This window comes from Drosophila teissieri, chromosome 3R, assembly GCF_016746235.2.
Source record: "Drosophila teissieri strain GT53w chromosome 3R, Prin_Dtei_1.1, whole genome shotgun sequence".
In the NCBI taxonomy this organism is placed as follows: domain Eukaryota; kingdom Metazoa; phylum Arthropoda; class Insecta; order Diptera; family Drosophilidae; genus Drosophila; species Drosophila teissieri.
This window is the reverse complement of record NC_053032.1, coordinates 8,622,385-8,644,773: the sequence shown is the minus strand read 5'-3', so window position 1 is coordinate 8,644,773 and position 22,389 is coordinate 8,622,385. Positions and strand designations below refer to the sequence as shown.

Genomic DNA, 22,389 nt, shown 5'->3' with positions numbered 1-22,389 from the left:
GTGCAACTGCACGTCAGCAACATGATGCAGTGACGCTCCAATGCAATGGAAGCGATTGATACACATTCTTCGGCTGCGATATCCACTTCGGCTCAGGCCAAAACCCGCTTCGAGCCCCGATTAAAGTGGTAATTCGATTACTCTGGAACTGGTACCACACATTGTTCTGCGCTTGCTCTCGTTGGCTTTTGTTGTATGCCCGATATTGCTGGTGTTGCGGTGTTTTCGCTGCTGTTACCAATGTTGCGCATGCGCCGGCGTCTCAGCCGGAGTCTCGGCTGCGGTGTCTCTGCTCCCCAATCCCCAGTCTCCGGTCTCTCCGGTCTCTCCGGTCTCGCCGGTCTCGGGCGGTATATATTAGGGCCGCCAGCCAGCAGTCAGCACAGTTCGTTAACAGTCCTAGTCGTGGTTCTAGGAGGTTCAACCAGCGTCCAGCGACCAGTGCCTGTGCCGTGTGTCGTGTGTAGTTAGTTTTCCGCTCATCCTCAGTGTGTCCCCGTAACTCCTTTTCGAAGCTCAATCGTGTGATCTTAGCTAAAATGAAGCCATTCGTAAGTATGCGCCATACGACCGAAAGGATAACGCCGAGCAAGAGGATTAAAGTTATAAGTAATACCAATGGCTATGTGTGGGGAATTGTGAAGAGTAAAGGATATGTATTTCCCCCTTTTACAGACAAGTGTTTCATGTCTTTACCTGTGTCAGTAATGTAGTTTTCTTAGAGTACAACGATTTAAAGAACGCAAAAGTATATAATATCGATTGGTTCTTAATGTCTTGAAATGTTCCATTACTTAACAATTTAGTTCATTCAAATCGTAGTTTAAAGGAACTACCAAAGTCCTTAGCCGCCCAGGTTTCGCTAGATGAAACAAAAATAGTACAGCTGCTTGTTTATTTTCGATCTTTGCGATATGGTAATCAGTACCCAAAGAGAAGTGTGCATACCGCACCAAATGATTAAATTGGATTTTAACAGCCATTCGAAAAGTAAACACCAGTATGACAGTGACTTGCCATTAAATTTGAATGCATTCCTGGCATTCTTTTAATCTGTCATAGCGCAATTAGTTTAAAACCAACTGGCATTGCTTCTGTAAACTCAATTTAATTCGCTTAAATTCCGCTCTCTGAACGAAGTGGCACCTGTGCGTCATGCTAAGCGAACCACCCAGAAAACCATCAGCTGCCATCGAGCTCAGTGCGAAATCCCGTTGATAAGCCGTTGACATGTTGCATGTCGGACAGTTTATTCAACCGTTTTTCCACCACTTTCTGCCCCACTCACCTGCTGACACATAATATGGTACATAATCGCGCCGCATGCGGTAATATCTGTGAACGAATATTGGCCGACCGACTGACTGACTGCATATCTGGGAATCGAATCTAACGGTTGCGCTTCGCGGCTCTGAAAAGCGAAACCACTGGAAAAGCGAATCCAGGAGAAAAGCGAAAAGATGGGCGTGTGGGGCAAGAAAAGCGAGAGGAAAATGCTGGCGCAAGAGCAAGAAAAGCGAGCAAGAAAAGCCTGTAATTAGGTTAGCAGAGGCGGCTTATAAGCTTCCACTGAATGACACCTGCGATTAACGATTTTGGGCGGTGGCTACCGCACGAGTAATTATTGAGCAGTCACATAGTCCCACGTATAACATCTTTTGCACTGCGAGAAACATGCGTACACTTTGTTTTTTTTATTAGAAGAATTCAAACAAACGAACGTATGAGCTTTTAAAATATAATCCAACAGAGTTAAAATCCAATATTATTGTATTATTACCTAATTAATGTCATTTTCGTATGCATCAGTTTATTTTTATAAAAAGTGAGAATGAGTTAAGTTACCACACCGCTGTTAGATGTGTTGAAATTAGTTTGTAATATAACTTTGAAGGAAATATATTCAACACCAACCATAATTAAATCAAATTTTCCATTTTTATGCAGTTTATTACCGCAGCGTTGCTGGTCTCGACGGTGTCCGCCTCGTGGCACGGAGCCGTCTCCACACAGTACCAGCACCTAGACCCGCACAGCCACACCTACTCCTACGGATACGCCGATCCCAACTCACAGAAGCACGAGACGCGCAGCCATGACGGCACCACGCACGGGTCCTACTCCTATTTGGATGGTCATGGTCATGTGCAGTCGGTGTCTTACACCGCTGATCCGCATCATGGCTTCAACGCCGTGGGCACCAATCTGCCTCAGGCTCCTCAAGTTCATGCCGCTCCCGTCTATGCCGCCGCCCACGCCCATGGTGCATATGCTCCTTACGCCCACGGACCCATTCACATCCCGGTGCTGACCCACGGAGGCGTCCCCGTCGATACTCCCGAAGTGCAACACGCCAAGGCCGCCCATGCCGCTGCCCACGCTGCTGCCGCCCACAATGCCGGAGGACACCACCTGTACAAGCGTTCTATCTACGGCGGAGGATGGGGCTACGGACAGGCCGCCCATGTGCCGCTGACTCATGGAGGTGTGCCCGTTGATACTCCCGATGTGCAGGCCGCCAAAGCCGAACACTATGCCGCCCACGCCAAGGCCCTGGGTCAGGTGGCTCATGCCCATGGAGCTCCTGTTGAGACGCCCGAGGTGCAGCACGCCAAAGCTGCCCACTTCGCTGCCCATGCTGCCGCCCGTTCCGGACATGCCGTTGCCCCCATCAACCACGGTGGTTATCACGTGCCCGTAATCCACAATGGAGTGCCCGTCGATACGCCCGAGGTGCAGCACGCCAAGGCCGCCCACTACGCCGCCGTGTCGCAGGCCTCCGCCCACGGAGGAGCCTCGCACGGATCTTGGGACGATGGCAGCTACGACGGACGTTGGGAGCAGAGCCACAGCAGCCACAACAGCTACGCCTCTGGCTACGCGCACAAGGGCCCCATCCACATCCCGGTCATCCACAACGGCGTGCCTGTGGAGCCTGCTGAGGTGCAGCACGCCCGCGCCGCGCATCTGAATGCGTTGGCCGCCGCCGGACATGGAGCTCCCGCCAGCCATGGTGGCTACTACGGCGGCAATGGACACGAGGATGATGGTCAGTACCACGCGCACTACGATCACTACTAAGTGGCAAGTGGTCGGCGCCTGGAGGAGTCCAACTTCCGATCGACGACGAGCATCTCTATACATTCTGACTAACCGAATACCGAAGCCAGCGTGGCGTATGCGTAACTTTGCATTGCGTACTCGCACGCCAGTGCCACTTTTATGCAGCATTCTCTCTCTGTCTTTCTATACACCTATCTGTTCTATTACTGTTGCTATATCTTAACATCTGCCACAAAAACACGGAAAACTACAAGCGACTACACACGGGAGATGGAAGTGCTTCGCAGGAAGCCTTCCTTGCCCGCTGGGGTTTGACCGATTTTGATTTTTGATCCAGACACAGCACACACATTACCTTCCTACATACTTCTATCTGTACTTGGCTTTCTCCTCATTCCTCTTTCTCGGAAAATCTATATCTATAATCTTTATTCCCCTGTAACTTCGATTGAGAAACGCTGTATGAGTATGTTGTAAATAACAGTTGTAATTTTTATGTATCTGTCCAGATATAGATCTATATTATATATGAACCTGCAAACAGACAAATAAACTGCAAAAATGTATTTGATCACATTTTGAAGTGTTTGGAATTGGCGGTGGGATTGTGGCATTGCGAGTTTGAATTCCAATATTGTTTTCAGCATGCTGTTTCCCTACAGCAGCTTAAATAATATATATTTCTTTTTAATTTTGTTAACATATTTATAGAAATTATTGACGTTTCTCACACAATTAATTTACTGCATTTCTATTTCTACTGATTTCTAATAGCATATATTAAAAAAAAAAAACAGAATATCAAGTTTCTACACAGCCTGTAAGTTTATGCATCTTAAACAAATTTGTTTATTTAAAGTAATTGAAGTTGAAATTGAAAATATAATCGGGTTTTGTTTTACCTTCGTCAGGTTTCTCGATTTTTCTATTGCTATGTCATATTTATTAAAAGGGCATCCAGTTTTGAGGCTTGGCCTTGTCTAAGGGATATTCCACTTACTTTAAACTCTGTCGCATATTTCCCAGTCTCAGGTCAACTGGCGCACCACCCATAACCACCACCTAAACCACTACTGGTGCTGCACACCTAGCACCACCCACCAATCCACCCACAGTGACTGCATTGAAAGGAACATAAATATTTGCAATGCAACGATTGAAATTTGCATAGCCCCATGCATATATGTGTTTGTGGGTTCCTTGTTGAAATGCCCCTGTGTGGGGCGGTGGGCGGTTTGCTATGTGGGCGTGGCCTTTGAATCCCCACCAGGGAATAGCTGCATGTGGCACGACACTGAGAGCGAACAAACAATCAATCAATGCGGTATGAGTCCTGTATTTTTTGCCCAGCCGCCTGCAAAATTGTGTGTCTTATGCGGGGAATGTGTCACTCGACTTCGGGTGACTCGAACTATTGGAGTACTGAAGCTTGGCAAACAATTTGAGTAAATAGATTTCCAGGCATTTGTCAAGTTCGAATGAATGTGCCCCAATAAATGTTCGACGAGCTGTGGTCTCCTGGCCCCACGGTGGGCGCCATAAATCCAAGTGCAACCTTTCGGCCCAATCGACGACCTTGAGCCAAGGAGGGGCTAGTTTATTCCACAGGCAGGCTGGTAGCTAATTAAAAATTAACAACTCCTGGGCGGCACGCAAAGGTCAGCCGTCAGGTGAGAGTGTGGGCAAGGATTCTCAATTTTCCATTTTCCACGCATAAACAAAGGTGCCCAGCTCGAGTTATCGTAAATTTTGGGACGTCGTTGGGGATGGGTCGCTTGCCATTTAATTAAGCATGCATTGGCATTTCGATTTACAACCAATTGTCGGCTAACGGTGGCAATAAGTGAAATCGTTTTTAAAAATATGCGACCTTGTGGGGCAGGTGGGGCTCAGAGTCTCAGTTTGTTTCGATCCGGTTACTGACCCAGCAGTTAATTTAATTACTCGCCAGGCAGAACATAAAAGCCCCAAAATGGGTCGAATTACCCGCCGAATTGTGTTTATCTGCAGTTCTGAGTATTTGGCACTCAGCTTAATCGGTAGTCTGACCAATTGGCCAGCAGAATCCGAATTGGCCGCAACCGAATCCGAATATACACCCCGATGGAACCACCGCCCAGTTGGCCGCAAGTGTTGGGGCGTGGTCGCAGGTTCCAGCCAAAAGTGAATGTGCAACGGCAACATTGCTTCCAACTAATTTCGAACAACCAATATTGTTGCAAGTGTTAGCGTTGATTTGCACTCGCTTCTTATTCCGAGCTTTCAAAAATTTCATTCCGTTTGAAGAATTGCATTTGCATTTGCCCGCCAGTTAGGCAAACCAATCGATGCCCCTTGTGGTTTTTCGCCAGAATTGTTTTGGCCGGTTGTTGTGTGTGGCATTTGGCCCAGCGCTTAGGGCCTGGATTTTTGGATTTGGCTTTAACTAGCACAGCTGTTGGGTAAACACAAAACTGTAAGCCAGCACAATCCGAAAGCGATTTCGGGCCCTGCTATTCTGACGCTCTCTAGACTTTAGTTTGGTGGGCGTTGCACTGGCGTCGAGGGGCATTTTGCATATCTTTGGACAAATGGGTCTTATATTTTACATACATTTAATTTATGGTTTAGGCGTTAATTTATGGCCTAATTGATCTGATTTGAATACATGTTGCAAAAGCTGGAGTGTCGAAATATATCGGTAATTGTTGTAAATAAATTGCTAGTCGGGTGAGAAAGGAGTCATAAGCGTTGTTATACACCGGAAGAATAATTTATGATTTCGTTCTTTAAATAAAAAATGAAAAAAATTAATAGCATATGATTCTAATTCCTAATCGCTTAAATACAAATTAAATACTTGGTCTGTCGCAGATAAATTTTATATATTATTAAGATGTACCTATTAATTTGTTTTTTAATTTTATATGGTAACAATCTATTATCAAATCAGGTTAGCTTAGAATTCTAAAGTACCTTCAAAAATAATTTGTTTATAGATGATTAATAAATTAACCTTTGTCTATTACATTATAATTTTCCCTACACTGAGCATTTAAATATATTTTGATTTACAATTTAATGAATTTATAGGGGGTATTTCGCATTTTGTCTTTCTAAATAATTAGGTTAAGTAATAAAATGTACTTCAAAAAATTTGGTTTTGAAGTACTATTCATGCTTTCCTAATTAATAAACTAAAACAATTGGCTGGCAACAAATGTTTCCATAACTATTCCATTTATCTTATCACCAAGAAATGTTCAGTCTTGAGAAAAAGTAATTGGTGTCCGGTGGATATTCCATTTGTTACGCAATCCACTTTAATCCGCGAAAGTGGATTCGTGTCTAAGCACTGGCGGATACTTTGTCGCAGCTGCTGCTTCGATAAGGATTCATCCACTTTGCGAGACGTTTTCAAGATATCAGCGCAAATAGCGCCAGCACACACGAATGAGGCAGAATCATTGTTGCAACGCAGATAGTGCAACGCTGAAAATTCGATTTCTAGCGATTCGCGCCATTTCACTATGGGGCGAACGACCACTTTTGGTGGAATAAACCCATTTTTTAAAAGTCGTTAAAAAAATTTGTTGTAAATTGAAATGTATTCAAAAAACATCAATCTATCATGTTGCGTACTTGAAATTTTAAAAGAGGGCGCCACTGTTCAGTGAACAGCTGTTTAGTCAGCTGTTTCGTTTGCGCTGCCACACCGATAACCGAAGTTTTGTTAATCGCTGAAAAATCTTTCAACTTTGAAGTGACAAAAAGTGCATAAACAAATATCAAAATTGTTACTTATAACATGAAATCCAATCCTTGTGGTTTGTAATATGTGTTTGTGATCGTCAAATGTTGAAATTAATTGTGGTGTCCCAATAATCTTCTGTAAGTTCTAACCCTAATAAAACACAACTTTTGTAGTGTATTCTAATTTTTAAATAGAGCTACAAAGTGAGTCCGGCTCTCTCCGGCTCTAAAACCTGTTATATGTTGTAGAGTTATCAATTCTTAGTATATGCTATAAGTATAAATGCACACTTTTGCACACTTTCTCCAAAATTTAACTTTTAAGGGACTAACCTCAAAGTGAAAAACAGCAAATTGTTCGAGAAATAGAAAGAAAAGACGACGAGTAATGCAAAAAATAACGCCCTTTTTAGTTGTTTTAAAGCTTTAATTCGTGGATGGCGATGAACGATAGGTGTGAAACATAAATATATTTATTACAATAAAATTCTAGTTCCGTAAATTTTAGGTTTTTTGGGAAACATTAGTTTTACAAACATATTTATGCTATTTTAAAGAAAAAAAACTGTGAAGCAAGAAGAAAAACTTCAACATTTTTTTAAAAACAAGATAAGCAACCCCCAATTGTTACTTTATTGGTTTATTTAAAGATTATATTTTAAATTTTTTGGATCAAAAAATTTTTTTCTGTACACTGAAAAAAAATTTGTGTTGTTTTTTTTTGTTTGAAGGCAAAACCACGCCCATTTTTCCTCAATTATATTACTATTTTTATCATGAACATAAATCAAAAAACAGAACTTAAATATGTTGCTTCGTTCTCGAGATATTAATTAATTCCACCAAAAGTGGTCGTTCGCCCCATAGTGCATTTGTGCAACAAAGTAAGCCACACGAAAGCATGAAAATCGAAGTAATAAGAAGCACTTTTGCACCGACAAAGCGGAGACAAGTGTGCAGGAAACTGATATTGAATAGAAAAGCAGCGAGTGCACCTGAGCAGAAATTGTTAAAAAGTTTGGAAGAGGAACTGAAAGGATGGCATAGTTTCCCTAAGGGTTTGACCTTTTCCCACATGAATATTCAGTTGAAAGTCCCTAGTTATACAATGTATTTATGCACTATTTTAGTGTAGGCTGAAATATGTCTTGGAGCTCCCCTTTCAAAATTAACATCAACTGATTGGCATGTAATTAGCATTTTCCCCTGGAAAATCGGCTAGGGAAAAGCATATGTAAATTACATTGCCTACTTTTAGGCATAATTTATGCATTACTTAACCCGACATTCGAAAGCTGCTGTCTGAGCTTTTGTACACATCCGATTCTAATTGACAGACGCTGAGGTTGTTTTAGTATTAATTCGCATTAAATCTAAAACAGTTCGAAAATAAAGTGACTAACCCATTTCCATTAGGGCAACTTATACATATATTAAAAGGTCGCCTATGTGACCACCATTTGACCTTTGTTCACCATGTGTGACGAAATAAAATCTACAAGCCCCAGTACTTTGTGATCGAATTTTAATATTCGCTTGCCTTAGCTTAGGGTAAATGTGACCTCAAAAAACATTGACTAGCTTAAGGACTAACTTTAATGACCATCAAAAGGGGTTAAGGCAAATGGCACGAAGGTCACCGGGCGTTTACACAACGTGACTGCAAGTAAAGTGAGAAAAGGATAGTCTTGATGTACATAATGTAAATACTTCACAGCTTAATATTGACTTACATCGCATTTGGCTCCGGATCGGCCCAAACGGGAGCGGGAACCAGTACGGCCGCCTGGAGAGGAATAGCCACCGGTGGTGGCTGAGGAGCAGCTCCTCCAGCTCCACCGCCGCCTCCGGCTCCATTGCGTGCTCCCTTTCCTCCCTTGCCGCCCTTTCCGCCCTTCGAGCCATCCGGACCGTCTGGCCCATCGGCTCCATCGGCTCCATCTTCGCCATCGGGCTGCGGACCCGCCGGACTCGGCGCTCCGGGCTGTCCACTGTCGCCGCTCTGGCCGGATGTGGCCGTTCCTCCACCGCCACCGCCTCCTCCACCACCACCGCCTCCAGCGCTGCCTCCACCACCAGCGCCTCCTGCTCCTCCCGCTCCGCCTAGAAGTGCTCCAGCCTGTCCCGCTTGACCGGCACTTCCTGCTCCTCCGGCCTCCGCAGGAGGAGAAGGGGCATCTTGAGCGTCAGCAGATTGTGAGGCAACCAAACTCAAGGCAGCAGCTGCTTCGTCACTGGCTGAAACGCTTCCACTACCACTCTGGCTCAATTCCGGGTCCGAGTACTCTCCTTCCAGACCCGGCTGTGGCAGCCACGAGCCATCTTCGGGGGGCGAGGGCGGCTTGTAGGAGCCATCGTCTTCCGGCGGAGGAGGAGGTGGTTGGACTAGCAAAACAACGGGTGGAGACAGCAGATAGGTTCCGACTGCAGGAAGACCCACGGGCACAACATGACCAAGGGACTCCTCCCAGTAGCTGATGGCTAAGAGGCCGAGAAAGAACTGGTAAAGAGAACAAGGGAATAAGATAAAGAATACAAAATTTCTTTCACATGATGTGCTCATCACTCCACTCACCACTGTGGCACGCATCTTGGAGAGCTAGTTTCCGATCCCTTCGAGTCCGTGCTCGACTGCTTCCACGGCGGGACTGACTCGGTTGGCAATGCCCTAGGCCAGCTTTTATACGGTGATACTGAGATCGCCGACTGCGGTTGCTGATTAATTGCGAGCAGGGGCACTGTCTATACTTGGAAGCTGCTGCCACTTTGCATGGCACCTGCATAAATCAAGTGCTACCAACGCTAATTGCAGCAACAACAGTTACGAGAGACAATGATCTTGTTACAGTGTGTAATGAGCACCATAACCATACATAAGGCCTGACCACCCGATCAAAAGACGCAGTTGCCATTACACCTGAACTTGGCCTTTTGATTGACACGGGCCAGTCTTCGGAACGTTGGTTGCCCTACATGGAGCCATATATGGAGTTGGCAATACATTCTTGTCTATAGGGGTTTCCACTTTTGCAGATTTACGAGGTCAGTTACATAGATCGTAACACGCTAGAATGATTTTAATTTTAATAATCCTATCTAATCAATTTGTTATTCAAAGGCTTCGAATCCCTAAATACTCATATAAATATTATTACACCATATAATCTCGGATAGATTTTATTAATAGTGCGATTTGAACTAATGGGTTCTTAACGATTGCCATAACATTTAAACAACTGCCTGGTCTCTTATATGTTAAAAGAAGTTATGAACCTAATGGTACGAACATAACATACTGTCATAACAGACAGATAAGTTTTTGATATTTGTTTTGATAAATATTATTTTAAGATATGAAAACTTCAATAATTGACGGTTTGCAACGATAACATTTTTCTATCATTACTAGGCATTTACAAAACTTTTGTGTGGAGGGTATTTGCAATCGTACTATGAGGGAAGGTATAGTATAATAAATAAATAAAAAGGGGTGATAAAGCAACCGAATCTCCCACTGTCTCCAGCATCCAGTTCAGATTCTTGAAATTTCTTAGTGTTTAATCTGCTAATAAATAATTAAAATGGGTTTTTAAATGCACCAACTGCCGGCGACGAGCTGCTTTGCTTCGCGATAAGATAAAACGCCATTCATGGCTCTGAGGCGTCAGTTGGCAATCCGAACTTCGCACGGAGGTTGACTACTGCTGACCAGTGGTTGTTCTGAGTTGGCTCTAAGTTGGCGTTGACTCAATAGCCCGGCTCGATTGCATGGGACGGCAGTGTAGGAATTGTGGATGCTTCCCAACCGGTTTCCACTCTCAACCTGTCAGCGCGTCAAAATGTGTAGCACAGTGGGAGAGAAAATTAAACGACTCGCCAAATAAAGCGAACGGAGCGAAGAGCTCCTCGTGGCTGTTGGGCGCCACATAAATGATGAGCAACTATTAAACTCTGTGCAGCTTCAACTAAATCAATTAAGCCAACAAGCTAGAAACAACAACAGCCACACGGCCCAGAAGGAGCTGCGCCAGCAGGCAGCTAAACAAAGTAATGGCAACGAGGCCATTATCATCATCGTCCTGTGACGCATTCCCGTTCCCTGCTCCCCTGCTCCTCTGCTCCCCTAATCCCCACTCCCCAGTCGCCCACCTCCCACCTCATCCCTATTTTCCTGGCCTCGTCATCGTTAGCATTTAGCAGCACAAGCAACAACATAACTCACGGCAGCCAGGGGAGGACTAGTTCCGCAGGACCAGGAGGTAATGGAGTCGTCTAGCCTGGGGTCGGGGCATTCTGTTTGCCCATCCGTGCGTTTCCCAGATGAGATAGCGCTGGTGCGTATGGCGTAGTGCGTGTGTGGGTGTGGGTGTGGGTGTGGGTGTGAGCTACACTCATCGAAATGGTGGATGTGCCGGTTGGAACTTGTGCTGCAGTACCACACCTATGATTTGATAAAAGCATGTTTGTATTGGTTTATTTTTGGTATCAACTTCCTGGAGGTGACAGTTAAGCAAGTCTTAAGGCACTAGTCTCAGCACAAACGGAAGGCAAATTAAGGATGCATGAAACAATCCTTCGACTTGGTTTTGTGAATTATTACCAAAGAAGACTAGATTAAGGATTGTATTCAATAGTATTAATACTTTAATTTTCTTATGTTAGCTTTGTTCTATTTCTCATGATTATATTAAATTAATTTTATGATATTAGAGGAATATATTGTTTAATAGAAATTAAAATATTTGTATCAAAATAATAATTATGAAAAGAACAAATCACTTTTCGATGTTAGATAAACTAATTAAATTTGGAACGCGTTACTGATACCCAGTTAATATACACCTTAAAACAAGGAATTCAAAAATACACATGTAAAACAGCAATATATGTAAATTTATTTATTAAGCAGATTGTAGGGCTAGAGGTTTATAATATTTTCAATAAATCAAACTAAATTATATTTATATATCCAAAATAAATTTAAATAATGGTGTGCGTTTATTGTAAATGATCTTCTTCATTTTGGCTCATTAAACGTTTTATATTAATTGTTAGGCTCTCAAGACGTACATCTATTTCTAAGTGTATTTTCTTGGTGAAAGTTTGTGCCAATTAGGCGAAAGAAACTTTGGAACGCGACAGGACAGGCACGTGGAAATATGCCAGCAGTGTAGACTGAGATTCCTTTTGCTGGCGCTGCAGAAATTCAATGTCCGCAAGTCGATTAATCAAGACGAAGACGCACCGCAGCTGCAGACAATGCGTTCGAATATGCTGCCAATAAACGCGATGGACCACCTTTAAGGATTCATCTATCAATCCATCTAATTGAACTGGGGACACACCAGCTCTTGCGCCAATTTCTCCCGATTCCTGAGCACGCCTGGGGCAGCATATAAATAGTTTCCCTGTGGCTTGGGGCTCCTCCATTTGTTTTGCCGCCTGACAGACAAGTCAAGTCAAGTTGCCCAGGACAGCCATTTGTATCCCGATCCCTGGACTCAGTTTGCGTGTGTGGTTGCGGGCCACGAAAGGACGAAAAGGTTTCCCTTCCTACGTGCTCTGAATGACGGGATGAATGGTGACCGCGGGGGGCGGGGATCGAAAACAGTTTACAGAAATGATTACCACTGGGCGAATGCGTAATGGGCAATGGGGCGTATGTGCGATGTGAAAAGTTATACGAGTGCAAGCGCTCCGAAGTGTGAAAAGCACGACCGAGAACTGAATTAAATGGCAGCAAACTTTTATATTTAATATGTGACCTACGCGTTTACGATGGAAATTTCTTGGAAAACCACTTTTGGCTGGCCATCAAACTAAAGCGATGGTCGAGTTTCATTGAATATATACAGACGTTTTGAGGAAATACGATGAAATACGTTGAAAGAATATTGGACAACATTGATTAACGCCGCATTCTTTGACAGATGTTTTTCGTTGGGGTCAGCTAAAATGATTTATGATTTATGGATCGCAAGGGGAATGCACCCATTAACGTTTAGCCATGTCTTTACACCTGTCACATCTTACTCATACTACAAAAATTCTTGGCGAAATCATCAATTATATTTCAAAAACCGAGGAATGCACCCGTGCAGACAGATAGCGAGGCAAAACCACATTAAATTCACTATAAATCAAAGGTTTGTTATTTACACCGCCCACCTGCTGTGAAAGTGGGCGTGGCAGCTGACCATCAAACCACAACCACATAGAACGGCACTCTTTTCCTCCGATAAAAACCCATAAACGTGCCGCCATGGAAAAAAAAAGGAAACCAACACAGAAATACGGACAAACAGACAAGTGACTAAAGTGACTAAAGAGCTTAAGAGAGAGTGTGGCCAGAATGGTTGGCTTTAACAAAAATTGCAATATTTGTATTATTTTTATTGACCGCCACAAATTGGCCCATTGTTGGGACAGCGTGGTCAGCTTTTATGGCCATATCATAAAGGCATTTTGCTTTTGTTTTGTAGTTTTTGATTTCATTGCTATTTTTGTGAGCCTGACTTTTGGTTCGTTTTCGCCATTTATATTTCTATATGCCCCGACACGTTTATTGGGTTTCACGCCATGGCTAATGACCAAAACATTTACGAGCACAGGCGGCGCCTCGGGTGTCCAGCCAACCAACCAGCTATCCAGCTATCCAGCTATTCAGAAGCGGAAAAAAACTCGTAACACGACTGGAGTTGGACTCTTCCCGGTTGGATGCGTCCGGTTATGGAATACCATGCTCAAAGGAATTTTTGCTTGGGCAAATCTGCCAAAGAGCTGGCTAGATAAACGTATTGCCTTGAACGTACATATCTGACCTTTATAAATAGATAAATTGAGTACCCATTAAAGACTAACATTGCTTTCATTTAATTCCAGGCTAAGTTAGCGAGAGAACTTTCCTGCATAAGAAACGAAAACAGGAACTGGTGCAAGGAGCCGTGCTATTTTTAGGGCCAATAAAGGAATCTTAAACATTGCGTTCAATAAAGCACATTAAAGCGTTTGGCTCAAATTAATGGTGGAGAAGACCATAGCTTTTCCCTTTCCTACTTTGTCTGTACTTTAAGATGGCGTAATATCCTAGGTCGTGCCAGCCAAAAGTCCTGAAGTGTTAAGCCTGGGGATTGCGATTGAAAGCCGTCGAATATGCCATAAATACTGCAGGCCAACATTAAGCGACTTATCGGCTGCCTGCCGCCAGTTGGTCTGACATCAATTTGCTCCATTTTATTCGCCTGATCCCTTATCAGCCAGAAATTGCCTTCTTCAGCGTGCAATTTACACATAGACCATTGACGCCAAGGGGGCAGAAATGGTGCTCCCTTTTTTAGGCGGGTGGTTTCATAAATGAGTCCGAAATCTGTAGCACAAGTTGGGGAAACTACACGTTCCAGCTTCACCCTGTCATGTTGTGTAATTGGTGTTAACACTGAGACAAGGAAGCCCTTGTACAGTACAGCTGCCACCATCCCAGCAGTTGCACTGGGACCAAAGTCATTTGAGTAAACCGGCGATGTCTGGGACAGCCAGTGGAAAAGCAAATACCAAAATACAAGGCTCTTCTAGGCGCAGTCCTTGATAATTGAATGTATTGTCCTTCGAAGAAGGCTCTGTACTCGTGCTATTCATAGAGTAGAAGACGTCCATTTGCATAAATGTCTGACGCGACACCAGGCAGACATCGAAGGAGACCAAAGCAAAAGAGCGTTTTTCTTATTTGCCCGATTCATGGGGATTCTCCAGCTATGAGCACTGCAGATTATTATTGGAGCCGGATACCCAGTCCCAGTAAAGGGAACTGATGACGCAAGTGCCCTTCCATGCCTTGCTTTTGTCTTGCGTTTCGCCATCCATCTGGCAACCTGTTGATATGGCGACAATTCGAGCTATGATTCTGATGACTCATCAGAAAATATGGCGGAGCAGCCATACAAGCGAGCCCTTTTTCTGTTTTAAGAATCATATACGCGTCAGCAGTTGACCTTCTTCGGGCAAAGATGACGAAACAGCGATGGCTCTTAAGGTTAAGCAATTCCCCCTTTAAGTTTTCAGATACCTTAATAACATTAGATCTTGCACTCGTTACTTTGGTAAACACACACAGAATCAAATTATTTCAAAGCCTCTACTGTTGATGGCACTTGATTCTCGTCCACAGGGTTGAGCAGGGAGTATAAGTGACATTTAAGAGAGCAACGCGGCCGCAGCTTTAGACCCACTTTCGGTTTCGGGTTATTTATTGCCTTATTTGCCCAGCTCGATCTCACAAAATGGCTCAATTTCGTTCCGGCTTTATGCCAGGTCTGTTTTTCGGCAGCAGCCCAAAGGAGCTCATACAAACACCAATCACCGAGACCACAAGAAAGCCAATTTGCATGCAGCACACTGAGCCTCCAAAACACGTATACGCACCGGTGGACGGTTGGGTGAGTGTGCGGGTGTGCGGGTGTGCGGGTGCGCGGGTGCGCTTACACCTGGCACAGGCATCTGGGAAATGTGATGTTTGGCTTTTCTATGCCAGTTGTTGACTTTTCACACTGCCTGGCATATTGTTGCTAACAGGGGAGTCCCAAAAAACAAATCATATTTTATTGCAACGCATTAATCTTATCCCGGCCTCCGTGGCTGTTATTTGGGCCACGAAAGTGCTAAGTTTGGAGCCGAAAAAAGGAAACAGGCACTTCGGCTGGAGTATTCAAAGGTACACATCATTTTTCAAGTTTCCACCGCACAGCCGTGCATAATGCTGTTGTTCTCAGATCCTTTTTTGTCCGGCAGCTTTTAATTTTTGCGTGGCGTTGCCTACCTTTCTGTGCTCGGTCATAAATTACTGGCAGGTGTGGGGCCTCTAATTGCGTGATAAGTTTACCAATCCACTGCTGAGAATGGGTGGCTCCTGCCGGATTTTTCCCAACCGCACGGCCAGACATCATTCGGTGATTTGCGTCATTGGCTGGAACAGCGTGGGCGCCTCGAAGGCGAGGATTTTTTGAATGAGCTTCAGTTTTTATGCAATGCAATGGTGTATAACAGTGAAGGTTTATACTTTATACTTCTCGAACTCAAGCTTGTTAGCAAATTATAATATTGTATTTCTTTCAAGTAGTGCAGACATGACAAAAACTACTTATTACCGTTCAAAATATACAAATTACCCGAATACGCTTCGGTTAACTTTGATAAACTGCGCATAATTGCCAACTTTTTCCGACCTACCAATTGATTTACGGCCCAAACTTATTAGCAGTCTTTCCCCGGCGCTCTGTATGTACTTGCCCGGCTGGCAACAACTTCATTTGCGTCCAAACCTACGAACCACTTGAGCTCTGCGGCCGCAAGCCCTATTTCCCCTCCCATTGCGGCGCAAAAACTGAAGCATACTTGCAGGCTTGTCATGCTTCCGCCAGCGAAACACAAAACTGCCAACTTTTATATTGCCGCTTTTTTGTGCCATTGCCCCAGCAACAAAGATGGCCAGAGCCCTGCCTAGCTGCACATTGAACCGAAATCGCCTGGCAATGGGTAAGTGGGTGGCAGTGGGTGGTGGGCGGTGTTTGGGGCTGTGGGCTGCGGCTGTGTAATTTTCGTTTTGGCAAAATTGCGACAAAAACTCGCGAAACGATACAACCACGTTGAGCGGCATGCAGTTGTTTAATGGCATCCTGATATTCGGTCGCCACTAATACTGAACAAAAATATAGTTAAAACTAAAATAAGTTGTATTGAAAGCTTAGACCTTACCCTATTCCAATTAAGCTATTATTTTAATGTTTATAGTTTTTTATTTCAATGTCAAGTGATATGACATGATTCCAAATTGAATTGTCGAATGCCCATACAAATTATAACACACACTGGATGATGAGACTTTTGTGACAAATTAAGGGTGTGATTTTGTTGAGAGCAATTTAAGTTTTCACATAATTAAATGAGGTGGAATAAATAAAATATAGATGCATTTCTAAGTTATCATCCATAAAAAGTAAGTAACCTATTTGTTAGCAAGTGTATAAAATGTTGATAATTTGAAGATTATTTGTTCAAGATATTGTAAGAGGATTCGTAATGCTAGTCAGGTTCCAAAAAGGGTTATTTTCTATACGTGAAATTACCGAGCAACTGCTATAAATTTTCCACCGTGTAGCAGCTTAACCGAGCGGCAGGACTTCTGTTTATCTTGCGCTGTCAGTGGCAAAAACTCTTGCCGCTCAATCGTGGCTGACATTTAGGAAAGCCCGGGAGATTGTTGCTCAGTCATTTCGCATTCAAAAACCACTCGAGTGGCCACGGGTGGGCGGACTGGCGGGATGGCGAGTGAATGGGCGTGGGCGTGGGAAGAATAATTCCGGCACACGCCAAACGCAGGCGATTGACCGAGTTCTGGAGAGGTTTTGATTATTCTGGAATAGCGCCCACCACCCAATAAATAAATGAGATATTTGCGTACTGAAATTAAGGCCACATTTGATGGCATAAAACATTTCCCAGAGGCTCGCCTTAAATTCAAGCAGTTTAAAACTACGCATTTATTGAATTTTACTGGATAAAATATGGCCGCATTTTGTAAGAATGAATGATTGAGAATGAATTGACGTAAGGTCATGTGGACTCAGCTCAATGCAATATTTGAGTGGGAGCCACGGATTGATGGATGGCGGAGTGAATTGAAATAAATAAATGGCATTCCCAAAAGTGCTTTCATTGAAATGTTTTCTTGTACACCCCACAATCTGGCACGCTCCATTGCTAGCATTAAATACGTTCATATATAGGATTAAAGTTTGGTGAAAAATAAATGGTTTTCATGAAAAGCCATTGGGCACACGCCCAAAATTTAAATCCCCACCGGAGGATACTAACATAAAAACGTGAAACGTGAAAAACGCGCACAGGTGGACAAGTTCCATCTGCTTTTGACATTTCCACGGGCCCTATCCTTCGTCCTCCTCCGTTTTCCCAGAAGCGATTTATGGGAAAGTCATAAATCTGTGCATCGCAAACAATGGCCAACAAAAGACCTGTCGAAAATTGCGTTCTTTGTGCCTTTTCTGGCAGTAAACTTCCGTATAATGCCCACCCAATGAATTTAAATGGCGGTCATGTCTTTTATTGTTCCTCGATGCAACAGATAAGTGACATTCATTTGGACCGGACTACTTTCCATTTAAAATGTATATGAGAAATCTGGGGATTTCCCTAATTAAAGCTTTCATAGCCGTGGTAATAACTTGTAAGTTTTCTTGAGCTTCAATCGAATAAAGAAACAGCTTAAGACTTCAGTTTTTCCCTCAAGTTCAAGTTACACGAAGTGCTTAAGGTCAACTAGCTAATTGGATGAGAACAACTTTTGTATTCCACTTCTCTCCCGTTTTCCTGCTAATTTTGGTCCGTTATAAGTTTTTCCATATACAAATGACCGCAGGCAGTATTTCATTCTTGCGCATTTAAGCTGAACCTACTTTATGGGCAGAATCCCCCAGAATCAGCGAAATCGAGTGCCAGTCAGCGTTTAGGTCAGCTGACCTCTGATGGATCATAATTGAATCGAGCCAAATAAGTTATTGAGTTGAGTCGAACGTCTGCTTCCGTCAACAAATTATCAGCAACAATAACTGAGCAACTTATCAAGTGACACAAATCCGAACGAAAGCCGAACAGAAAATAGCTGGCGAAAATCGACTTCTACGTTTTTGGTAGGCTGGTAGGCTAAGCAGGAGAAGTCGGACAATGTTTTCGGGAGGGATATGCTCGCAGTGTTTCTCTGCGCTTTTCGTTTGGCCATAAAAGCAAATTGTTTGCCATTTTTTTGGATGGCCTGCTCGAACGCAAACTCCAGCTTGAAATTCTTGCCTTTTTTTCGATTTGTTTTTGTTTCTGTGCCGTTTTGTTTCGAGTATTTTTGTGGCAATCGTTGGAAAGGAAATGGGTTATTGAACTGCAAAATGGCCGGGCAGGTGGCTGTTGGCAGTTGGCAGGTGGCACTTGGCTGACAGCCAGGCGACCAACCGCACTATGGTCCTGCGGATGGCAGGACTCGCTGGCTTGTTCGTTAAACGCGTCAACTCCGGACTTTTCTCCCAAGGGTTCTGTGCCTGTGAATCCCCGTCTGTGGGTTGCAAAAATTGTTTTCGGCTTGTGTGCGTGCTGGGTATTGTATTATATTTTGTTTTCTTTTTTCCTTCTTTGGGCTGGGTAACAAAACACTGGTCCTTCGGGCTGGTCCGTTGATTGCACTTCAGGCGGCCATAACAATTAGGCTTAAATTAATGGAATTAACGCGTTGCGCAAATTGTCATCACTCGGTTTGGCTCGGGAGGCACAGCTATGTGTGTGTCCTTGTATTTTTGTACTTGGTTAAAAAGGAGCCAAGCCAATAACTTGACATGGGTTCGGCTGATGGAAGAGCTTGAGCATCGTTTACAAAAGGACCCTATGCATTAACAATGCTGTGGGGAATTTAATGGGTGCTTACTTTCAAAACAATTCGATTGCGTTATCCCAGTTAGTCCAGCGATTTGAAAACTTTTTCGAGTTATCGTAAAATGTTAACTAACAATTTGTCAAACTTTTGCACTTTACGAGGCTAGCAGCAGCAGCAGCAGCAGCAGCTTAAAGCCCAGATAACAATGTTCGATACATTTTTCTCGACTGGCCAAATAGGAAACTTTTGGCCCGTAAGAGTGTGTAAACAGTTTGCTGAGTTGGCAGCCCGCTAAGCTGTCTTCACAGTTTCGATTCCCATTTCTTGTAAGCTCTGCTGTTGGCCATGTCTCCTTGCAGTTTCTGCTCTAAATCTGGGAATTTGTGAAACACTCGAACCAACGTTTTTATTTTCGCTCCATTTGAAAATCCGCTTTATAGTTTTGCAAGCTGACTTATTTGTTTTGCTGTAGCTGACTGTCCTTTCACTTGTTGTCAACAGGGACAGCAAAGTTGGCAAGTTGTGGGGAAACCAAATTTATATGATGCCCTCATGCTGTTAAAAAGCTATTTTTTATAAAGTTTTGGTGAATATAGAGGTCTTTACATTTAGCATACATGGACATTTAATTTATTTCGCTTTGGATATTCACTTTTGTAAAATACTACAGTACCGCCATCAATGGGTATTTCCATTACACGCAGACAAAAAAAGGATATGCTAAGAACTGCCTCTTAAGAATGTAGTGTTAGATGTTTTATAATATATGTATGTATATACGCCGGCTCTCAAGCAGGTGCAATATTTGGTCGGAATATATATATCATAGCAATATTCGAAAAGTAAATGGAAAAAAATTACCTTCTTTCCTTTGAGTACAAAGTGTTTCAATATAAACCAGTTTCTTGGCAATGTATAATTTTGGTTTTTAAGTGGTCAATATCGGAAATCGCACGACTATATTATGTAACTTAGTGTGTCATGGTTTTGTTGTTTTCGGCTACCGAAGTTTCCATCCACCAGTTTCTAATCTTGTTTAAAGTCATTTAGCACAATTAAATCGATTAAATCTTGAAATCTCTTGACTCGTGTGCTCTGGGCATTCCATTTAAGTGCCCCCACTTTTCACCGCGTTTCCCTGTTTTTCTGGGCTCGGATTGGAATGTTTGCTCTATCGATTGGGAAGGAGCGTTGGGAATCGCCCGCCTTCAGCACCGTTAGCTTCTGTATCCGCTTGCCGGCGTGTCCTCCTATCTGCACCTTGGAGTGCAAACAAAGGGATCCAAAGCCAAAGCACTCAGACAGCTGGTCAGACGGTTAGACGGTCAGTCGTCCGTTTGGTGCACGCTCCGATGCCGTTTGGCTCTATCTCCGAACCCGGTCATTGAAGCTTAAGGCCTTGGCACAAGCAGGAATTACAGCGGCAGTGAGGATGGAGCTTTGGAGCCTCTAAAGGAGTCCACAATGACTGTCTTCCTACTGTTTATGTGTGGTTTACGTAATGAAATCAGAAACTTTTGTAATTTATGCCGTCTCCCAGTTTGTTTTACCATTTGCTGGGCCAATTAGCAACTACCTGCCTTTAGGGCCCCTAACGTTTTCCAATTTTTATGCAAATGTGCCATATATATATGAATATTTCAGTTTGACCGAGTTCCGGGGTGCATGCCTAAATTGTTTTCCCGGCGAGTCCTCGAAACCCTTGAAGTCACAGGGAAAATTAAATTTACTTTGATTAATTATGCCTACAAAATGAATCTCTATAGGGGCGGCGCCGTTAAAGATCTTGCTTATCTTGTTAGCGTTAATAGCCAAACTTTGGGTGTAACAGTCGTCTTTATCTGCTCTCGTCCAATTTGGGCGGAGGCCGGAGGTTGGTGGAGTGGGTTCTGAAACTTTAGCTGCAAGTTAATGCCTTTTATCAATTGATTTCCATCAAATAAAACACTTTCTTGCTGCGGAAAGTGAAGCAAATAAATTGGATTTCTCTGGGCGTGGGTGGGGTATTCTTCCGCAGAGTTGCTTAGTTAGGAAGAATATCCGTTCGGGGCATAAATTAGTGGGTTTATTCATTTGCCGTTGTCTAGTTTATGTGGACTCATGGGGCAGCAATCAAATGGAATGTGCTGGAATACATACCTGAATTTTAGCCACCCTTTTGGCCCTGTTCCGCACTGTACTTTCTCTCACTTTAGCTTTTAATTTAGTTAGCGGAAGTGCCTGGGGCATTTCTGCTTTTAATTTGGCCTTTGTAGCTGGCAGCTTGGCAGTTTCTTTATGCTGCAACTCTTTCATTGCACTCACCTCTTAACCTTCTGCCTTTGGGGCGCCTTTTGAGTACATCCGGTTAATTAACCATAGTTGTCCGTTTTCTTTTTAACACCCGAGAAAGAATCTTAAAGACAATCGGACTTAAGGTTGCCGAATAAATAAAACTTCCTTTATTTGTAGCACACATAACGTTTAACTGGAGGAACGTATATGGTTATAGTATACGAGTATATGCATACATTGGGTTGGTAGGCAAGGGGTCGTTTATTGCATTTAACATGTATTCAGGACATAGATATATCTCGGAATAATCTCCTCGGGCCAAGAGTACAACATAAACACTTTACTACTTTAGCACTGGGTTATGTTTTATTTGCGTTTAGCAACATTTGGTTTCTGCTTAGTGGTAACAACCAGATATCATTATTCATGTGGAAGTTAAAAGGTACAACTCTCAAGTGCCAGTGATATCCTAGCTAGAGTACTCGTATATATACACATATAGCACCGCCACTTGGCCATCCTAGGCTAGGAATACAAATCGATGCAGACTTCACCTGCTCTCTATGTACAATATACAATGGTTGGCTTACGGAGGCTGTTGCTCAAAGCCAGGCCAAATCCGCAGGAGGAGTGGTTGCTTTCTGTCCTTACTGCCTCCTTTCATGTCAAAGGATTGTCTCAGCTGTCGGTTAAGCTGCCTAAGTTCTACACTGAGGAAAACGGCACTTTGGGAATTGAGATTAAATGCTTGAAGAGAAATCCAGTCATTAGACATTTTAAAATTTTTAAATTGGCATGATAAATAAAGGTACATTAAATCTGTATCTAAAGTGAAATTTTCCTGTGTATCCAGAGCATTGGGGTTACACATCCTGGTTACACATCCTGGGAGG

The 22,389-nt window shown here is 43.3% G+C and overlaps 2 protein-coding genes across 2 annotated transcripts; one reads left to right on the top strand and one right to left on the bottom strand.

Annotated features, from left to right (window-relative positions):
* Positions 1-400: 400 nt before the first annotated feature.
* LOC122621038 (histidine-rich protein PFHRP-II) lies at positions 401-3,603 on the top strand. Its single transcript, XM_043798764.1, has 2 exons — positions 401-551; positions 1,948-3,603. Exons 1-2 carry the CDS (start codon positions 540-542, stop codon positions 3,079-3,081), a joined length of 1,146 nt encoding a protein of 381 aa, XP_043654699.1. The 5' UTR covers positions 401-539; the 3' UTR covers positions 3,082-3,603.
* A 4,700-nt stretch (positions 3,604-8,303) lies between these two features.
* LOC122621118 (uncharacterized PE-PGRS family protein PE_PGRS46) lies at positions 8,304-9,528 on the bottom strand. The gene is made up of 3 exons (XM_043798875.1): positions 9,371-9,528; positions 8,529-9,295; positions 8,304-8,455 (listed from the first exon to the last, which is right to left on the bottom strand). Exons 1-3 carry the CDS (start codon positions 9,383-9,385, stop codon positions 8,443-8,445), a joined length of 795 nt encoding a protein of 264 aa, XP_043654810.1. The 5' UTR covers positions 9,386-9,528; the 3' UTR covers positions 8,304-8,442.
* Positions 9,529-22,389: the final 12,861 nt, after the last annotated feature.